A 21,844-nucleotide genomic window follows, 5' to 3' on the forward strand; every position below is an offset into this window, starting at 1 on the left:
AACCACAAAAATCTGTGTGACTCTTTTAACTGATGACAAAGCAAACATGGGGCCCAGTATATACATATATATGTATATATATGTATATATATACATATATATATACATATACACACATGTATGTGTGTATATATACATATATATATATATATATATACATACAATCATACATACATATATATAGTATGTACAAATAGAGTCATACCGGCTCAGATGTCGCCCAGGTCATCAAGGTCCATGTCAGGTGCCAGGGAACCAGGGAAACCTGATGACAAATGGGCTACTGGAATAAGACATAGATGGACAAGGGCGGAAAACATGGAACTGTTGGAATGCTACTATATGAGCAACCCCAGAGAGAAGGGATACTGTACATGCAGCGAATGTGGGACCAATGGTTACTTCGAAACCCATGATCAAGGCTAACAGCGAAACAGCTGTTAGCCCAGTGTTCCAACATCTGCAATCGAAAACTTCTATCACAACTAGAGATCGATAAGATACAACAACAATGCTACGGCAAGGGGGCGCCAGGGTGGTAGGTCAGTGGGGGGATGCCACCATCACCCCCACAATCAGAGATTGGATACCAAGCCCCAACAAATACCAACAGCCTCAGTAGAAGAGTTGCTGACCTGAGAATGAAGATCATGGCACAATTAGAAACCTGGAACCCCCGACGAATACCGAAGCTGACTTGTAAAGTACCTTCAGAAGATCTGCTAGTGGATGTGAATGCTGCACTAACAACAATCCCTACGGGAACCATCACTGAGACAAATAAGCTGATACAGCAACAGTAATACTAGAAATGCTTGGATGCAAGATGGGCTTAAACCATAACAGACAGCATCCACCATGGAGAATACGGTTAGAGGCCAAGATAAGGGCAACACGGATTGAAGTTAGCCAGCTAACAGAGCTACAGAAAGGCAACACGGTGAATAAAGGGAAGTACACCAAGCTCTCCATACCTGAAGCACTCGAAACTGCCAAACAGCATTGGCCACCCCGTTGAAGAGATACACCAAGGCCATATGAGAAAAAGAGGCATCACACAACCCAGATGCCCAATGGCTAGTGGACCTAAGGGCAGACCACAGTAACCTCCCAGAACAAGAACCAGAACCCATTTCAAAGAGTGCCAAAGATGAAGAGCTGGACAGCACCAGGCCCCGATAGGATCCATGCCTACTAGCTGAAGAAACTAATGGTCCTAAGCCTGCAGGGCCCTCAGAAGAGACCAATCCCATCCAACTACTGGCCAATAACCTGTCTCTCCACAACATGGAAGGCCCTGTCAGGCATCATTGCGACTAAGATGAGTAAGCACGTAGCTCAATACATGGCTCAGAAGGGAATTGGTAGCAACAGAGACCTGCCATCTTCAGAAGTTTTCTGACGACTCTGCAGTAGTTGGACTTATCAGTAAGGGTGAGGAGACTGAGTACAGGGGTGTGGTGGACAACTTTGTCACGTGGTGTGAGCAGAACCATCTGCAGCTCAACGCGACAAAAACTAAAGAACTGGTGGTGGACCTGAGGAGGACCAGGGCTCCAGTGACCCCTATCTCCATCCGTGGGGTTAACGTGGACATAGTTGAGGATTACAAGTACTTAGGGGTGTACTTGGACAATAAACTGGACTGGACTAAAAACACAGACGCACTCTACAGGAAGGGTCAAAGCCGTCTCTATTTTCTGAGGCGGCTGAGGTCCTTCAACATCTGCCGGAAAATGCTGCGGATGTTTTACGAGTCTATGGTGGCCAGTGCCATTCTCTACGCTGTGGCGTGCTGGGGCAGCAGACTGAAGGTGCGGGACGCCAACAGACTTAACAAACTCATCCGCAAAGCCAGCCATGTTGTTGGAGAGGAGATTGACTCCCTGACAGCAGTGTCAGAGAGAAGGATGTTGTCCAGGATTAGGTCCATACTGGACAACTCCCTCCATCCTCTACATGATGTGCTGACCAGCCACAGAAGCACATTCAGCAAGAGACTTATTCTACCACGCTGCACCACAGAACGCCACAGGAAATCATTCCTGCCTGTGGCCATTAAGCTGTACAATTCCTCTGTATGATAAATAACTCTGTAAATTTATTCTTATTTTAATAGAACTCTGTAAATTTATTCTTATTTTAATAGTATTCTTTAATTTTGTAATTTTATTCTTATGTTTACTCCTACTTCTTCTTATAGTTTGTAATTTTGTAATTTCCAAAAAAATTGCTGTTACAACATTTGTTACCTTTGTACACTGGAGCGCTGTGACAAAAGAATTTCCCGCAAGGGATTAATAAAGTATTTTCTATTCTATTCTATTCTATTCTAACACCAGAGGAGCCAAGCACCAGCTGCTGGTTGATAGAACAGTCGCCCGAGACTGTAAGAGCAGACAGACCAACCTGTGCACTGCCTGGATTGACTACAAGAAAGCTTACGACTCAATGCCCCACACGTCGATACTGGAATGTCTGGAACTGTATAAGATCAACAGGAACCTAAGGGCCTTTATCCAGAACTCGATGGGAATGTGGAATACAACCCTGGGGGCCGACTTAAAGCCAATTGCCCAAGTCAACATCAAATGCCAGGAATGAGCGAGAAATCGACTCACTGATCCACACCACCAGGATCTACAGCAACGACATAGGGATGTCATTCGGATTGGACAAGTGTGGCAGGATGCCTCAAAGAGAGGCAAGATGATCAGAACTGAAGGGGTTGACCCACTAGAGGGCAACATAGGCGATATCCAAGACAGCTACAAGTACCTTGGTATCCCACAGGCCAATGGAAACCATGAGGAAGCCGCAAGGAAGTCAACCACAACCAAATACCTACAGAGAGTAAGGCAGGTCCTGAAAAGTCAGCTGAATGGCAGGAGCAAGATCCAAGCCATCAACATGTATGCACTACCAGTAATCAAATACCCCGCTGGGATCATAAGCTGGCCAAAGGAGGAGATAGAAGCCACAGATATCAAGACATGAAAGCTCCTCGCCATGCATGGAGGGTTTCACCCCAAATCCAGCACCCTGAGACTGTACGCTAAGCGGAAAGAGGGAGGCTGAGGACTAGTGAGCATCAAGACCACTATCCAGGTTGAAACACCAAACATCCAAGAGTACATCAGGAAAATGGCCACACAGGATGAACTGCTAACCCGATAAGAGTGCAGAAGAAGAGGAGCAGCCAACCTGGAGGGACAAGCCCCTACATGGCTTGTACCACCGCCAAATTGAAGAAGTGGCTGATATCGAGAAGACCTACCAATGGCTGGAAAAGGCTGGACTCAGAGACAGCACAGAGGCACTGATCATGGCAGCACAACAACAGGCCCTAGGTACAAGAGCCATAGAGGCCAAGATCTACAAGAGTAGATCTTACTACGCAAAGTTGCCCATGAGACAGTCATAGCACATACAAGCAGTGTGTAAGATGCTAGCCGTGTCAGCGTGCATGTGAGGTGGGGTGGCTCAGTGGTTAAGACCGGTACCCTGTCTGCAAAAGACATCATGGTCGCAAGTTCAACTCCACTCCTGGCAGGTTGTACTCAATTCCCTTGTAAGTCGCTTTGGATAAAAGTGTCTGCTAAATGACATGTAATGTAATGTAATACATATATGCATATATACATGTATATGTACACAGTATATACTGTGTACATATATACAGTAAATATAAAACATTTAATTTCACAACATCTTCAGAAATATCATGATGGACTTTATGACTTGTCCCACAGCTGTGGTTGGTTTTTGTCTAAAATAACACACTGAGATTGTGACTGAAATGATGAGAAACACAAACAGCTTTTCTTTTAGTTGTTGATTTATTAATGATCATACATGCTTAGTTGGCAGCGATGGTCTGGTCGGCCCAGGCGCGCAGCTCTGTGACGCGGGCGTACACGCCAGGCATGGACGGAGTACAGGTTCCACTGCCCCATGACACAATACCAACCAGAGTCCAGGCACCGGCCTTCTCACAGACCAGAGGACCACCAGAGTCACCCTGGAAACAACCAATCAACCATCAGTAACAACGGAAACCACGGAAACCACGGAAACCACGGAAACAACGTCAGATACGAACCATGCAGGAGGAGGCGCCAGAGGCACCGGCACAGATCATCAGGTCACTGATTTTGTTTCCCCAGAACTGACGACACTTAGAGTTTTCAAGCAGAGGGAGAGAGGCCTGCTGCAGGAGGGCGGGGGTGTCAGGAGCTGCGCACACACACACACACACACACACACACACACATCAGTACATGTCACACACACACACACACACACACACACACACACACACACAAACGCATCAGTACATGTCACACACACACACACACACATCAGTACATGTCACACACACACACACACACACATCAGTACATGTCACACACACACACACACACATCAGTACATGTCACACACACACACACACACACACATCAGTACATGTCACACACACACATCAGTACATGTCACACACACACACACACACACACACACACACACATCAGTACATGTCACACACACACACACACACACACATCAGTACATGTCACACACACACACACACACACACACACACACATCAGTACATGTCACACACACACACACACACACACACACATTAGTACATGTCTCACACACACACACACACATCAGTACATGTCACACACACACATCAGTACATGTCACACACACACACACACACACACACACACACACATCAGTACATGTCACACACACACACACACACACACATCAGTACATGTCACACACACACACACACACACACACACACACACACACATCAGTACATGTCACACACACACACACACATCAGTACATGTCACACACACACACACACATCAGTACATGTCACACACACACACACACATCAGTACATGTCACACACACACATCAGTACATGCCACACACACCCACCGTTGTAGCGGGTCAGTCCCCAGCCACTGGTCACACACTTCATGTCTCCGGGGAAGTTGTCTCCAGACTCAGCGAGACACACAGGGGACGTGCGCATATTCAGCTGGGCGGGGCTCGCCAGCTTAATGAGGGTGATGTCGTTGTTGATGGTGTAGCCGTTGTAGCGGGGGTGTTTGAACACCTGACAGGAAATGACATTGTCACATGACTGGTAAACACAGAGGCAGAGACTCCGCCCCCCCATGGCTGGACTACATTTGACTCACCCTGCCGACATTCATGACCTGCACGTCCTCACTGTTAGAGGAGCGGTCATGTTCTCCGAGGATGACGCGGTGGGACGTCCTGCACGCACACACACAAAGTCTTAGTCAGACTAACATACCTGGGTCATGTGATCATCTGATTACTCCTGCATGTAAACACTTAGTCAGACTATGACTCCATTAAACTAAATGGAGGACTAAAAACAACAGCCACACACAACAATAACAACAATGTAACAATGATGCTTGTCAATAACCAATAATTGATCAATAAAAGTCAGTGCAGGCGTTTACCTGACGTTACAGTGAGCAGCCGTCACCACCCAGTTCTCACTGATCAGAGAACCACCACAGAAGTGGAAGCCAGTGTAGTCCTGTAACACACACACACACACGTTTACTCTGTGTCAGTGTGTGTCTGTGGTGTGTGTGTGTGTGTCAGTGTGTGTCTGTGTGTGTGTGTACCTGGAGGGACACCTGCCAGGGCCAGGAGTGAGGCACCGCCTCCTCGCCGTTCACAATGCGAGAATAACCCGTCACCACTGGACGGATGGCGGGAGAGCCGCAGCCTGGTGACATCATCATGACATCATCATGACATCATCGTTGTAACAGTATAACTTCTACATAAACATCATCATCTCATAAACAGAAATAAACATAAACGTGGAATCACTTAAGTGGGTGTAGTGACATCTAGTGGTGAAAACTGAGGCTACAAAGTAACAGGCTCCGCCCCCCCCCGTTGTGTTCATTACATGTCATTGAATTCAAAGAAAATCATTTAGAAATGTCAGTCTGCTGTGCCAGTTTCCACGCCGCAGTGCCCCCTGCTGACTGTGTGATACTGACCGTAGGTGGCGCTGATGAAGGCGAGGCAGGAGACGATGAAGAGAAGAGCCATGGTTGATCATGTCCAGTGTGAGACGGCGAGCAGCTTTTATACAACACGCTGACATGTGATTGGACGAGACGGGAGGAGGCGGCGCCGCCGTATCTGAGGCCGTGAGAGTTTGAACAGCTGAGGGAAAGTTTCCACAAACACGGTCTTTCACTGATATTTTTCATAAACTTGTTTCTTCTTCAGTCCAGAACAGTAAACATGATAAAGTACAAATATAGACAAAGACGTTTTCATCTTTTAAAAACTCTGCATACGTTTGTTATGGAAAATAAAACTCAATCAAATCTCTATTATTACTATTATTATTATAATAATTATTATTAATAATAATTATTAATAATAATTATTACCATTATCAACAATAATAATAATAATAATAATCCAGGGCTCCAGGCTAACTTTATTTGACACTTTGTTTCCATAACTTTGACATCATGTGATGACTTTGACAGTCACACGTTCATCTGCGTCACCTGCTCTTTAATAATGAACGTGAAAGAATCTGATCAATAAAATGATGTTTGTTACATTATAACGTGTGTGTGTGAGTGTGTCTGTGAATGTGTGTGTGCCCAGGTATTAGTAATGTTGTGGGGACCTAAACCTGTTTATACAGTCACATTATGGGGACTTGTCTTCCTGGTGGGGACAAAAATCAAGTCCCCACAATGTAAATGACAACATTTTAAGGTGAAGATATGTTTTAAGGTTAGTGTTAGGATTAGGATTAGGCCAGTAGTAATTGTGGTTAAGGTCAGAGTAAGTCAATGCAATGTCCCCACAAGTCATGAATGTCGAACATGCGTGTGTATGTGTGTGTGTGTTTTGAAGGTCTCTTGATTGGAACATGTGTGTTTCCCAGCAGCTCCCATTATAAAAACCATGTGAATAATAAATGTGCGTGTGTGTGTGTGTTGCCATGGAAACGAGAAGATTAAATGTTTTTATGGTTCAATAAATAGCCTTTAATCAGAATCATAGATTCTTATGTTTACACTTAAGTTAGATCTGATGTAATAACAATAATCAAAATAATCTTAATCTGATTATTATCAATATAATCTCAAATGATCATACAGTTCTGATTATTTTTCTGTTAGCTCTCTGTCGTCATGGAGACAAACATGGTGATTGTGATGATGATATCAGGCATTGGACATAAAGTTGAATCACTCATGAGGTCAAAGGTCATGACTGTTAGTAATGCTGTGGATTCAAGAGGACAAGTCATGTGACCGGGGGAGGAGTCATGTGAGTCAAAGGTTTGTGATCAGAATGATAATAATCCAGTGTGTTTATATGATGTTGTCCAAACACGGAACCCTGTGGAACTCCAGAGTTGTCACATTTGTATCAAACACATCAGTGTTCGAGCCCCGGTTGGAACAAGGGCCTTTCTGCATGGAGTTTGCATGTTCTCCCCGTGTGTGCGTGGGTTCTCTCCGGGTTCTCCGGCTTCCTCCCACAGTCCAAAAACATGCAATGTGGGGATTAGGTAAATTGAACACTCTAAATTGACCATAGGAGTGAGTGTGAGAGTAAATGGTTGTTTGTCTCTATCTGTGTGTGGCCCTGCGATGGACTGGGGAACTGTCCAGGGTGTGACCCCGCCGATCACCCGATGTAGCTGAGATTGGCACAGCACCCCCCTCTGGTGGAGGATAAAGCGGTAGATGATGACTGACTGACATCAGTGTGGGAAGCGTTCCATTCACAGGGAGCAAAACTGAACGCTTGTTACCCTCATTTTCTAACACGTGGTGTGTTGTGTAGGATTAAGGTAAGGGCGTTTGATTCATGTCACTTGATCACTCACACAAAGAAATTTTCACATTTCAATTTCAATTTCTTTTTTGTTTTTATGGTCAGATAAAAATACATTCATGTAATAATTACTGTAGCATGTTCTGATACTTCAGGCGTGGAAAAAAAGATGCACATATCTTGATTTTGTGCCATAAGGCAAAGGAAATAAATATTGCATTCTTATAAAACATAAGACAATCAGATCAAGTATTACAATTGATAATATATTTATTTGATTCTGATTTCATAGAAAATGTGCAAGATAAAGTGGCAGAAGATGAATGAATGTATAAAGCTTGTTCAAATGTTGGAGAGTGTGTCTACAAGTGACATGAGTACAAGTGTGTTTAAGTACCAACACTGGCCACTAGTTGATTAATCAAAAACTTTAACACTCAATTCTTGAATATTGTGACATTTAAGGACTTTGGAGATTTTTAGTCTGGGAGCATGTTTGGAGGGTCCAGAACACCATATAATGGTCAGAAAAATGAAATGTCGTCATATTTCTCAACATATTGATATTGTTGGTGTTTTATCATTAAAAGGTCCTGATTTGTGACACACGAGAAAAGAACAGGACACAGAACATTAAAACTAATATTCTACAGAATTTGATCATCAAGTTACCATTTTTATACGTTCCTATTGTTTTAAAAGAGGGAAGACAAATTGAAACATTCATTCATGGATTCATGTTTACATCTCACACCAAGTCACTGCATGGAGGCACATTTTTTTACACTTGTCTCATGTGTTCATAAAGAAACTCAACCGTTTGTGTCCGAATACAATCACAAAGACACAAATGTTAGACTGAAAGTGCATGTCCTGTAACACACAATCACAATCACAGCACTTAGCTGAGCCTATAGCTAGTGTACATTTAAACAGTGACAAAAATCACAAACAACAAAAATAAACAAGTGATAATGTAGTTGATTTGCCGTCATGACGGCTCAGTGAGTGAGAAGCAGGGAAAGACACACGGAGGCAGACAGACAGTTGGTAATGATGTTTATTTAACACAAGGGTCAGCGATAGTTCAATGGCTGAGGTCCGTACCGTGAGGCAGGCAGGGAGCAGGCAGACGTCAGGGAGGGAGCAGGCAGACGTCAGGCAGGGAGCAGGCAGACGTCAGGCAGAATCCATTGTCCAGGGCAGAGACAGAGCAGGCAGGTCGGGGACAGGCAGGGTCGGTACCAGGGAACCACTGGAGAGACTAGAACTGGTGACGTAGAACAATCTGGCAGTGACTGCACGCTGGAGAGGAGTTTATATAGTGGGCTGATTAGTGATCAGGTGCAGCTGCTGTGAACAGGTGAGTGGAGTTGAGCTGATGAGGAGGAAGTGGCTGGTGAGCTGATATTTGTTGTATTCATTTATTTCCATTTCTATGAAGCAAACATCACAAACACACAGTGTGACACCAACAGTAACTATGAGGATATAAAATACACAAACAGAGGCGATTGTGTGGCCAGCACGATCAAACGTGAAAATCCTAGTAAATAATTCTTTAACTGAAGATGTTTGTGTATTTAATGTTACACATGTCGACATGGCACTGTTCAAGTTCCATTTGTTATTACCTTCCATCTCCATGGTGATGGGATTTCTTCCTCAGGACTGATGAACACACACTAACGTGGGATTTCCATCAACTTTGATGCTTTTCATTTTTCGGTCTGGTTCATGTGGTCATCGTCCTCATGTGGTCATCGTCTGCAGGAAGCGTCGACTGAAATGCAAGCACATGACTCGGATTAGTTCACCAGCAAATTGTCATTACTATTTTTATAAAATCATGTCTCTGGATGGATTACTTGTCTTTTCCATATAACGCACAACTGGAACAACAACATTTGCTGGCATTGAAGAAGTAAATAAAGGTCTCTGGGTGAATTAAGAAAAGACATAAATTATAACAGTTTCTCATTCAAATGAAATTCCAACATGTAAAACCTGAAGTGCATCATGGGACACTCTTTGCCTGTTGTCATGTTCATGTTGAGTTATTCATTCCTTTCTATACACAACAAGGAAGTCACCTTCTATATAAAGGAGTTGAGGTGAGTCAGCTGAAGTGACACAATCCAAACAATGAAGAAACATCAGCTGGACTTTAAAGGAATTCATGCATTTCACATCAAATCCACAATTTGCACAAGGAGACAAATGTGCAGCCTCGTCTTCAGGTTTTATCTTTGTCCTGCTGGTTGATGTCAACTCCTACAAAACCTGATGCTAATGAACAAATAAAAAAAAGTTGAGTGAGTGTAGAAGAATTTAATAATTACAGCAATTATTCCAAATTGTATCTTGTCTATCAAAATAGACGAGTGTATTTATGTTATAAATATGTCTCCAACATTTGTGCAAACAAAGTCTCGTTGTGAGCAGTAACTCTGAATTTATTTGACACAGTTCTGGTTAATTATCCTTCTGCCATCAAAGTTTCACTTTCTCAGTCATGAGTCATGTGACCTGTCACAGAAGCATGCTAATGTCACAGAAGCATGCTAATGTCACAGAAGCATGCTAATGTCACCGAAGCATGCTAATGTCACCGAAGCATGCTAATGTCACAGAAGCATGCTAATGTCACCGAAGCATGCTAATGTCACAGAAGCATGCTAATGTCACCGAAGCATGCTAATGTCACAGAAGCATGCTAATGTCACCGAAGCATGCTAATGTCACCGAAGCATGCTAATGTCACCGAATCATGCTAATGTCACAGAAGCATGCTAATGTCACAGAAGCATGCTAATGTCACCGAAGCATGCTAATGTCACCGATAGAAATAGAAATAGAAATAGAAATAGAAATACTTTATTCATCCCCAAGGGTAAATTTTTTCAACATAACAGCAATAGAAAAAAATATTATAAACATAAAATGTAATGTAAACTTCAAATGTAGTGTCACAGAAGCATAGACATAGACAGTCAAGTCAGCAGGATAGATTCAAATCATTCATAATATCTTCACATATTCGTATCCATACTCCTAATTAACACATCCCGACAAGCAAGCTAAATGATGACACTAGGCTAAGTCAAACTAAGCTAGCATTAGCGTTAGCATTACCTGCTACCATTAACCTGCAACTGGTCAAATAAATGCGTCATTGATCTTAACGTTTTAAACACAAACTTAGCAAAAGTAGTTGAAGTGAAGTGAATGTTTACACCAGTCTGACCTCCAAACTCACCTTCTCTCCCAGGGCTAATTAAATGGCAGGTGCTGCAGCAACAAGACAACATGGACTGTACCATCATCACAGAGAAAGGAGGGGTCATGGGTTTTAGCTAGTTATTAGTGATAAAACATCAGTGGTGGAATGTGCATGTACTTAAGTATCATACTACAATTTTGAGGTTTACATGTACATGAAATAAGGGACAAAAGGTGACGGGTATGGTTTTGTGTGAATATACAGTGTGTAACGTATTTTTTTATTATGGCAGCTCTTAGTAGAGTTTGTCAGGTTTCTCATACCTGATGTGTGTAGTTTTATTGTGAAGGGTAGACCGGAAGTGGCACGGTTGTTGTTGCCGGGAAGAAGGGTTGTTTTACGTGTAAAAAAAAAAAGGAAGTGGAATAAAAGTGAGACGCTGTTGGCGTCAACACCGGCCATTCGTGTCCTTGGATTGTTTATTTACGTACCCAGTAAAGACGCCCTTATCTCGGTTACACAGTGTGTTGTTTTAAGGCATTTTTTCATAATGATAGCAGTTTTGCAGAGGAATAAAATAACAGTGACTCAGAATGTGCACCAAAAGTGCAGAAGGCTTTCGTTGAATCACCACAGACCGTCTTACCCCACGTCTTTTTAACTTCCCATCATTTGTTGTAGCTGCACAGTCTCTTCTTTTTTGCAGGTTTATCCTTTGTAGTTTAATTTGGATAAATTTGTGTGTTTACTTACAGTTTACTGATCATGAGCAACTGATGCGGGACTCATAGCCCCACCCCGTCTCCCTGCGCGAGATGGGACGGCACCTGTCATCATCACACTGTGGATGATGACAGGTGTCGTCAATGATTCTCAAGTGTCGTGATCAGCACTGTTGCTGTCGTTGTTGCATCATTCAGTGGTTAGATCAGCGTAGCAGTCAATAAACGGGACAGGAGAGGACACGTACGGGACAGGAGAGGACACGTACAGGACAGATACATTAGGCCCAATATACGGGACAGTTGGCAACCCTACATGTACTTTATACTTATGCTTCACTACATTTATCACAGCTGGAGTTACTGTGAGATTCAGATACGTTACATACAAACCATGTAACGTGATGATCCACTGCCTACAACATACACATTTATATATGAATACAACAGTAAAATGTAATAAAACACAGTGAAAGGATTTATTTTACATAAGAAATACTTTAAAAACATGAGGCTTTATCTTATACCTGTCATTGCGCAGGTTAGGGTTAGGGTTAACTGTTTGGTAAACAGGAGTTAACCTTTAAACCGTTTAGTGAGGAGTTAAACTTTAAACCGTTTAGTGAGGAGTTAACCTTTAAACCCCTTTAAACCGTTTAGTGAGGAGTTAACCTTTAAACCCCTTTAAACCGTTTAGTGAGGCGTTAACCTTTAAACCGTTTAGGGAGGATGATCAAATAAACAAAGGTTACATTAAGTTTTAAAAGTTGAACAGAAATCTTTTTTTTTTTTTTAAATGAAACAACAACAAACAGTCGATGTCGATTAAACGTTTTTATTGTTGTTCACACTCTGACGGTTCACAGAGTCAGGACTCAGAGGTCAGAGGTCGACTGAAGGTCAGCGGTGGATCTTCAGTTGGCGGCGAGAGTCTGGTCGACCCAGCTGCGGAGCTCAGTGACGCGGGCGTAGACGGCGGGTGTGGAGGTGGAGCAGCGGCTGCTTCCCCAGGACACGATACCGACCAGAGTCCAGGTGTTGTCCTTCTCACACACCAGGGGACCGCCAGAGTCGCCCTGACAACACAAACAAACAAACTCATCAACAACACACACAGACAGGTGAGGATCAGGTAGGTGGACGGGGCCTGACCATGCAGGATGTGGCTCCGGCTCCTCCGGCACAGATCATGACGTCAGAGATGTTGCTGCCCCAGTGTTTCTTACACTGATCGTTGGACAGAAGAGGCAGCGCCGCCTGCTGGAGGTTGTTGGGAGTGCTGGGAGCTGAGCGGGACAGGAAGTAGAGACAGTCAGGACTTCCTGTGCACCTTTCAAAGTAAAAGTCTGCCTGCCGCATGTATTAATGTTGGACTCACCGTTGTAGCGCATCAGACCCCAACCAGAGGTCACACAGTTGGTGCCGGCGGCGAAGACATCGGAGGACTCGGCGAGACAGACGGGAGACACGCTGGAGCCCAGGCGAGCGGGAGTGGACAGCTTAATGAGGGCGATGTCGTTGTTGATGGTGCTGGGGTTCCACCTGGGGTGAGTGATGACCTAGGACAGAGGGGGAGGGGTTAATGGAGGGAGGGGCAGTGGTTCTGGCAGCTGATTGGCTGCTATGGTGGGCGGTTCTTACCTTGGCTGGTTTGAGCACCTGAACATCCTCGTTGGAACCGTAACCTTTGTTGTGTTCTCCAGCAACGACGCGGTGGTACGTCCTGACAGGAAACAAGAAACACTTACATCATCAACCTGTTGTTGTTATTGTTGTTGTTGTTGTTGTTGTTACTGACCTCACGTTACAGTGAGCAGCGGTCACCACCCAGTTCTCACTGATCAGAGAACCACCACAGAAGTGGAAGCCGCTGGATTGCTGTGCCAAAAAAGAAGAAAATAAAACAATTCACGCAAGAGGAAGAGCAAGAGGAGGAGGAGGTCCTTGTGTTTGTTGAGGTCACATGACTCACCTGCAGAGACACCTGCCAGGGCCAGGAGTGAGGCACCGCCTCCTCACCGTTAACGATGCGGGCGTAGCCGGTCACCTGAGGGGTGATGGCAGGAACTCCACAGCCTGACAGGACGACAGGTGAGTGACAGGACGACAGGTGAGTGACAGTGACAGGTGAGTGACAGGACGACAGTTGAGTGCCAGTGACAGGTGAGTGACAGTGACATGTGATTGACAGGACAACAGGTGATTGACAGTACAACAGGTGAGTGACAGGTGAGATACAGGAGGACAGGTGAGTGACAGTGACAGGTGACTGACAGGACGACAGGTGAGTGATAGGATGACAGGTGATTGACAGGATGACAGGTGAGTGACAGGATGACAGGTGAGTGACAGTGACAGGTGAGTGATAGGACGACAGGTGAGTGACAGTGACAGGTGACTGACACCACAACAGGTGAGTAACAGTGACAGGTGAGTGACAGTGACAGGTGAGTGACAGTGACAGGTGACTGACAGGACGACAGGTGAGTGGCAGTGACAGGTGACTGACTGGAACCCTGATCGATAATCAATGTCTGGATTTAACAAAAATACAGATTAAAGAAGGTGAAATAAGTGTGTGGTTGTGTGTGTGTGTCTCACCATAGGTGGCGCTGATGAAGGCGAGGCAGGAGACGATCCACAGGAAGGCCATGGTGATGAAGGTGAGAGTGATGATGACAACGAGTCCAGGCTCCTCTTTTATCCCTGGACGCTGCTCGGCCTCAACCAATGAGAGCGCGGCGGTGTTTTGTCCAGCGCAGCAGCTGTTTATCAGAGGTCATTCTCACGGGTCACACGCCCTCAGCTGCTGCTCTGTGATTGGCTGAAACATCCTCATCAATGAACACGGGCAGCTTCATTCAATTATATAAGGTTTGAAATTAATAAAACACCTGGACCAGGACCGGGACCGGGACCAGGACTGGGGCCAGGACCTGGTTTCACATCTACACATCTTTACGATAACTTTGTACTTTAATGTCACTGCGTGAAAAATTCATGTGGACTTCAGTGAGAATGTTCACTTTCACTCACTCACTCATTCACTCACTCACTAATTAATGTGAAAACAAAGTTCTTCAGCCAATTGAATACTACTACTACTACTGCTACTGCTACTGCTACTAATACTACTTCTACTGCTGCTACTACTGCTACTACTAATACTACTACTACTGCTACTAATACTACTTCTACTGCTACCACTACGACTACTACTGCTACTACTAATACTACTACTACTACTACTGCTACTAATACTACTACTACTGCTACTACTACTACTGCTACTGCTAAATTTGCGGATGACACCACTGTGGTGGGGCCACATGGTGGTGTAGTGGTTAGCACTCTCGGGTTCGAGCCCCGGTTGGAACAAGGGCCTTTCTGCATGGAGTTTGCATGTTCTCCCCGTGTGTGCGTGGGTTCTCTCCGGGTACTCCGGCTTCCTCCCACAGTCCAAAAACATGCAATGTGGGGATAGGTAAATTGAACACTCTAAATTGACCATAGGAGTGAGTGTGAGAGTGAATGGTTGTTTGTCTCTATCTGTGTGTGGCCCTGCGATGGACTGGCGAACTGTCCAGGGTGTACCCCGCCTATTGCCCGATGTAGCTGAGATTGGCACAGCACCCCCCGCGACCCTCTGGCAGAGGATAAAGCGGTAGATGATGACTGACTGACTGACTGACTGACCACTGTGGTGGGGCTGATTGAAAACGGCGACGAGACAGCCTACAGGGAGGAGGTCCTGAACCTCGCTGCCTGGTGCTCCCTCAACAACCTGGCACTCAACTCCTCAAAAACAAAGGAGTTGGTGCTGGACTTTAGGAGAGGGAAGGAGGTTCTTGCTCCTCTTCTCATAGGGGGAGACCTGGTGGAGAGGGTCAGTGACTTCAGGTTTCTGGGAACGTACATTTCTCAGGACCTCACATGGGGGACTAACACCAATGCCCTTGTGAAAAACTTTTGAGGTCACTGAGAAGGGTCAACGTGTCCCGGGACCTGCTGCTGTCCTTCTACAGGTGCTCTGTGGAGAGCATCCTCACCCACAACATCTTGGTGTGGTTCAGGAGCAGCTCTCAGGCTGACAAGAAGGCTCTGGAAAGAGTCAGAAAGTCAGCACAGGGCACCATAGGAGTGTAGCTTCTCTCTCTGTCAGACATCTACAGAGCAGAGCCACCAGCATCACCTGTGACAGCTCACACCCTGGGCACAGCCTGTTCTCACTGTTGCCCTCAGGAAAGAGGTACAGGTCCATCCAGGCCCCCATCTCTAGGTTTGCAAACACCTTTTATCCAAGTGCAATAAGAGTGCTTAACACTAAGTAACTCTTCCAATCTGTTAGTGCAATATTATTACACTTCTTATCCGTGCAATATACACATGTACAATGTACTGTATCATATACTGCATATTTCCCTTACTGGCTCCCACTGTAAATACTTTGAATACTTTTTTTTACTACATATCCTTCTAATTTTGTCGAAGGTGTTGGTGCACTGTTTCGTTGTTTCTTGTTCTACTCTTATCTCTTCACTTGCACTACTAGAGCTGTACCCTGTATAATGACAATAAAGGTGATTCTGATTCTTCTGATTCTGATACTACTGCTACTACTACTGCTACTAATACTACTTCTACTGCTACTACTGCTACTACTAATACTGCTACTAATACTACTACTACTGCTACTACTAATACTACTACTACTGCTACTAATACTACTTCTACTGCTACTAATACTACTTCTACTGCTACTGCTACTACTGCTACTACTAATACTGCTACTAATACTACTACTACTGCTACTAATACTACTTCTACTGCTACTACTGCTACTACTAATACTACTACTACAGCTGCTACTACTACTACTACTACTAATAATAATAATGATAATAATAACAACAGTGAAAGTGAAATGAAAAAAGACAATAAAAGTAAATAAAACCTGAATTATTAAAGAATTCAACTCTGCTTCATTTTGTAACATCTTGTTTTATAATCTTTTAACTCAAAGGCGAATTATTAAAACATGTTGTATAAAATAACAGGTCACACACACTGTAATAGACGGACTGTACCTTTAATGAACACAACAATTACTGTATATTTCAAAATAAGAGCGCAGTCGGAATAAAAAGACTGAAAATTATATAAATTGAAGTTTTTCCGTCGCTGAGAAAACACAGATTATCAGCAGGTGGAGCTGAGATCAGCTGACTCAGCAGTTAATGACTGGTCAGGTGGAAGTGGGTGGAGCTTCATGATTGGTGGGGGTGTGTGTTTCAGGTATAAAAACAACAGGAAACTGAAGTTTGTAAAGTGCACACACACACACACACACACACACACTCACACACACACTGCTGCCTCCATCACTAAGTTCAAATGTCTGATTTTGTCTCTTCACTGTTTGACATCCAACATTCAGTTTGACGTCAGAGACACAAAGTGACCATACGAGGCAGCAGAGGAGCAAAGGTACTGCAAATACTGCAAGTACTCTAGGTACTACAAATACTACAGGTACTACAAATACTGCAGGAACTGCAAGTACTGCATGTACTCCAGGTACTACAAATACTGCAAGTACTCTAGGTACTACAAATACTACAGGTACTACAAATACTGCAGGAACTGCAAGTACTGCATGTACTCCAGGTACTACAAATACTGCAAATACTCTAGGTACTACAAATACTGCAGGAACTGAAGTACTGCATGTACTCCGGGTACTACAAATACTCCAAGTACTACAAATACTCAAAATACTGCAGGTACGACAATACTACAGGTACTGCAAATACTGCAGGTACTACAAATACTACAGTTACTACAAATACTACAGATACTACAAATACTACAGGTACTACAAATACTACAAGTACTACAGGTACTACAAATACTACAAGTACTACAAATACTGCAGGAACTGCAAAAACTACAGATACTATAAATACTACAAATACTACAGGTACTACAAATACTACAGGTACTGCAAATACTGTAGGTACTACAAATACTACAGTTACTACAAATACTACAGGTACTACAAATACTACAGATACTACAAAAACTACAGATACTATAAATACTACAAATACTACAGGTACTATAAATACTACATATGCTACAAGTTTTTGTAATCAAATAATTATTTTAATGTTTTTACAAAATTAAAAGTCAGAATTCCTTCCCGGTAACTTTGTGGAGGAGCAGGAGGAGGAGCAGCTGGAGCAGGAGGAGGAGGAGCAGCAGGAGGAGCAGGAGGAGCAGGAGCAGGAGCAGCAGGAGGAGTCTCACAGAGGAACCAGAGAACATGGACCTAAACTTTCACTCTCTGCTTCTTCTCTGACCTCTTGACCTCCTGCGGAACTCCGACAATGCTGCCACCGGGAAATAACTCCTCCTCTTCTGGCTGGTCAGTGTTGGTGGGCGGCGTGTCCGGGTCCGGGTCCGGGTCCGGTCCGGAGGCGGTGATCGTGCCGCTGGTGTTCGGGCTGATCTTCGTGGTGGGGCTGGTGGGGAACTCTCTGGTGCTGGTGGTGATCGGGAGGGTGAGGTCTGTGAGGGCGGGGGGAGGAGGGGGAGGAGGAGGTGGCACGCGTGCCAGCGGCAGCAGCGCCACCAACATCTTCATCGTGAACCTGAGCGCGGCGGACCTGAGCTTCCTGTTGTTCTGCGTGCCCTTCCAGGCCACCATCTACTCGCTGCCGGACTGGGTGTTCGGCGCGTTCCTCTGCAGCTTCGCGCACTTCTTCTCCAGCGTCAGCATGTTGGTCAGCGTCTTCACGCTCGTCGCCATGTCCGTGGACCGCTACATCGCCGTGGTGCGCGCCAGGAAAGCCGCGTGCGTCCGGAGCCGCAGGAACGCGCTGGCCGGAGTGTGCGTCATCTGGACTCTGTCGGTGCTGTGTTCGGTTCCGGTGGCTCAGCACCAGCACCTGACCTCTCACCCCGCCGCTCCCAACAGCAGCTTCTGTTGGGAGCGCTGGTCCGGAGCGTCCCGGCGCGCGTACCGGGTCAGCGTCCTGCTGCTGGGATACCTGCTGCCGCTGCTGCTTATCAGCTGCTGCTACTGCAAGGTCAGTGCGTCACAGCGCCACCAGCAGGACACTGCTGCTGCTGCTGCTGTTACTACTGCTGTTACTGTTACTGCTGCTGTTACTGCTGCTGTTACTACTGCTATTACTGCTGCTGCTGTTACTGCTGCTGTTACTGCTGCTGCTGTTACTACTGCTATTACTGCTGCTGCTGTTACTGCTGCTGTTACTGCTGCTGCTGCTGCTGTTACTACTGCTGTTACTGTTACTGCTGCTGTTACTGCTGCTGTTACTACTGTTATTACTGCTGCTGCTGCTGTTACTGCTGCTGTTACTGCTGCTGTTACTGCTGTTACTACTGCTGTTACTGCTGCTGCTGCTGTTACTGCTGCTGTTACTGCTGCAGTTACTGCTGCTGCTGCTGTTACTGCTGCTGTTACTGCTGCTGTTACTGCTGTTACTACTGCTGTTACTGCTGCTGCTGTTATTAATTAATATCTAAGTAAGTGTCAGCAGTGTTCTGATCAAAGTCCTGATCATCATAAAAAGCTTCATCAGCAGAAACACACAAGTTTTATATGAAACATCATTTTAATGTTTTATTCTTCTTTTCGTGTGTGTGTGTGTGTGAGAGAGTGAGTACTTTACAAACTTTAAAAACTTTATCTTTTCCAGGTTTTGTTTCATCTCCATAAAAAGATGAAGAACATGTCAAAGAGGTCTGAGCGCTCCAAGAGAAAGGTACAGTGTTACCTTTCTGCTCTTCATCATCATCATCACATTCTGTGTTACACACACACACACACACACACAGCAGCAGGTTTGGCTCTGCCCCCTCAGTAGCAGAGCTTCGTCTGCTGCAGGTAAATATTTAGACAGCTCGACTAAGAATAGAGACGATTGTCTCAGAGGACACTTACACAAACTGTGAGACATGATTCATGTGTGAGACAGAGAGGACAGAGACAGAGGAGACAGAGAGGACAGAGAGAGGACATCGGAGACCTGTTAGTGTACTTCATCTCCTCTAAATCTCTTTGTTCCTCGTTATTACCAAATAACACCAGAAGAAGAAGAGTGGTATTATGGTCTGTATTTATATACAGACCATAATACCATAATACCTACAGACCTTTTCTACTCTTGATTATCTGCTTTACACTACACTTTTCACCCATTCACCCATTCACTCATTCATCCATTCACACATTCACTCCTTCACACATTTACATTTTCATACATTCACACATTTACTCATTCACACATTCATACATTCACTCATTCATACATTCACACATTTACTCATTCATACATTCACACAATTACTCATTCATCAGTCACTCATTCACACATTTACTCATTCAAACATTCATACATTCACTCATTCAAACATTCATACATTCACTCATTCACACATTCATACATTCACTCATACATTCACACATTTACTCATTCATCAGTCATTCATTCATTCACACATTTGCTCATTCATCAGTCACTCATTCACACATTTACTTATTCACACATTCACTAATTCATACATTCACACATTTACTCATTCACACATTCACTCATTCATACATTCACACATTCATCAGTCACTCATTCATACATTCACTCATTCACACATTTACTCATTCACTCCTTCACACATTTACTCATTCACTCATTCACTCATTCACTCATTCATACATTCACACATTCACTCATTCACAAGCTGCAACATGGGCTCAAGTGTAGACGAGCAGAGCCCGGAATTGATCCCACAACCTTCCAATTGAAAGACTGCAGTACACATGGCAGGCCTGTGGGGGCGCTGTACTGCTGTGACTTACACTGTTTACTGCCCTCTACTGTCATTAATTTACATTCATATAATTATAACATGAGTTTAATGCTTCTTATCATTGTATAACTCCACTTAAAATTAACTTGTGAGTGAGTGAGGATATAAAAATAGAAAACGACTTACATTCATGTCCAAACTCAACCTTCTGGCTTTGCCCCCAACCTGGATTAAGTGGACTCAGCTGGTTCTGACGGAGCAGAACATGTCTGACACAGCGGGGGTTACGGAGGAGTCCAAGTCAGGGTCTGATGAGTGAGTGAATGAAAGGTTTAAAGCTGCAGAATCACTGCTGACTCTTCTTCTTCTTCTTCTTCTTCTTCTTCTTCTTCTTCTTCTTCTTCTTCTTCTTCTTCTTCTTCTGCAGACGGCTCAGACGGTTCTGCTGGTGGTCACCGCCTTTGCCCTCTGCTGGATGCCTCACCACATCATCGCCATGTGGGTGGAGTTTGGGACGTTTCCTCTGAACGACGCCTCGTTCGCCCTCCGTATCGTCGCTCACTGTCTCTCGTATGGAAACTCGTGCGTGAATCCCGTCCTCTACGCCTTCCTGTCCGAGAACTTCCGGAAAGCCTGTCGTCAGGTCTTTCCGTGTCACTTCCTGCACCCGCCGTCGCCTCAGGGCGCAGCTGTGCGATTCCGCATGGACAATTTCTCCAGCACACACTCCACCACCAACATCTGAGGGGACAGCAGGGGACAGCAGGGGACAGCAGCAGGGGACACACCACACGTGTGAGAGGATACACGTGAGTGGACACCTGTGATTGACAGCTGCTGTCAGCCAATAGGAGCCAGGTTAAAGGGGATGATGTCACTTCCTGTGGACATTAAACATCGTCTTCAGAAGCAGCAACTGTTTGTTTATCATGAAATAAAGTCTGAGTTTAATGTAAAAAAAAACACTTAAATCTGAAAAGTGATTTCTTAAAAACCCTTTAAAGTTTTAAGGTTTTTATATTTCAGTTTAATTTAAACTTTAAAATGAAAAAAATATATTTTCTTGTTTATTTGTTTATGATCAATAACTTTGATTTGATTTTTATTCAAACAAACATTTACGAATGATGTTAGTCCACAAACCTGATCGATCAGGTTATCGATCACC

At 44.4% G+C, this 21,844-nt stretch overlaps 3 protein-coding genes and 1 long non-coding RNA gene across 5 annotated transcripts; 1 reads left to right on the top strand and 3 right to left on the bottom strand.

Annotated features, from left to right (window-relative positions):
- Window positions 1-3,820: 3,820 nt before the first annotated feature.
- Window positions 3,821-6,148, bottom strand: LOC131459395 (chymotrypsin A-like). Its single transcript, XM_058629178.1, has 7 exons — window positions 6,081-6,148; window positions 5,694-5,797; window positions 5,523-5,602; window positions 5,229-5,307; window positions 4,963-5,143; window positions 4,103-4,236; window positions 3,821-4,021 (listed from the first exon to the last, which is right to left on the bottom strand). Exons 1-7 carry the CDS (start codon window positions 6,130-6,132, stop codon window positions 3,860-3,862), a joined length of 792 nt encoding a protein of 263 aa, XP_058485161.1. The 5' UTR covers window positions 6,133-6,148; the 3' UTR covers window positions 3,821-3,859.
- A 2,790-nt stretch (window positions 6,149-8,938) lies between these two features.
- LOC131459396 (uncharacterized) lies at window positions 8,939-11,202 on the bottom strand. Of its 2 annotated transcripts, none has more exons than XR_009240244.1 (3): window positions 11,156-11,202; window positions 9,531-9,679; window positions 8,939-9,332 (listed from the first exon to the last, which is right to left on the bottom strand). It is a non-coding gene; the product is annotated as an uncharacterized LOC131459396 (long non-coding RNA). The 2 variants fall into 2 exon arrangements; XR_009240246.1 differs by lacking the exon at window positions 11,156-11,202 and adding an exon at window positions 9,990-10,223.
- A 1,458-nt stretch (window positions 11,203-12,660) lies between these two features.
- Window positions 12,661-14,550, bottom strand: LOC131459394 (chymotrypsin B-like). Its single transcript, XM_058629177.1, has 7 exons — window positions 14,443-14,550; window positions 13,814-13,917; window positions 13,640-13,719; window positions 13,483-13,564; window positions 13,220-13,400; window positions 12,994-13,127; window positions 12,661-12,917 (listed from the first exon to the last, which is right to left on the bottom strand). The coding sequence occupies exons 1-7, from the start codon at window positions 14,492-14,494 to the stop codon at window positions 12,756-12,758; spliced, it is 795 nt and encodes a 264-aa protein (XP_058485160.1). The 5' UTR covers window positions 14,495-14,550; the 3' UTR covers window positions 12,661-12,755.
- Window positions 14,551-18,230: 3,680 nt separating this feature from the next.
- galr1b (galanin receptor 1b) lies at window positions 18,231-21,616 on the top strand. Its single transcript, XM_058630027.1, has 3 exons — window positions 18,231-18,932; window positions 19,566-19,631; window positions 21,104-21,616. The coding sequence occupies exons 1-3, from the start codon at window positions 18,231-18,233 to the stop codon at window positions 21,419-21,421; spliced, it is 1,086 nt and encodes a 361-aa protein (XP_058486010.1). The 3' UTR covers window positions 21,422-21,616.
- The last annotated feature ends 228 nt before the right edge of the window (window positions 21,617-21,844 follow it).

This window comes from Solea solea, chromosome 5, assembly GCF_958295425.1.
Source record: "Solea solea chromosome 5, fSolSol10.1, whole genome shotgun sequence".
NCBI classification, from domain to species: domain Eukaryota; kingdom Metazoa; phylum Chordata; class Actinopteri; order Pleuronectiformes; family Soleidae; genus Solea; species Solea solea.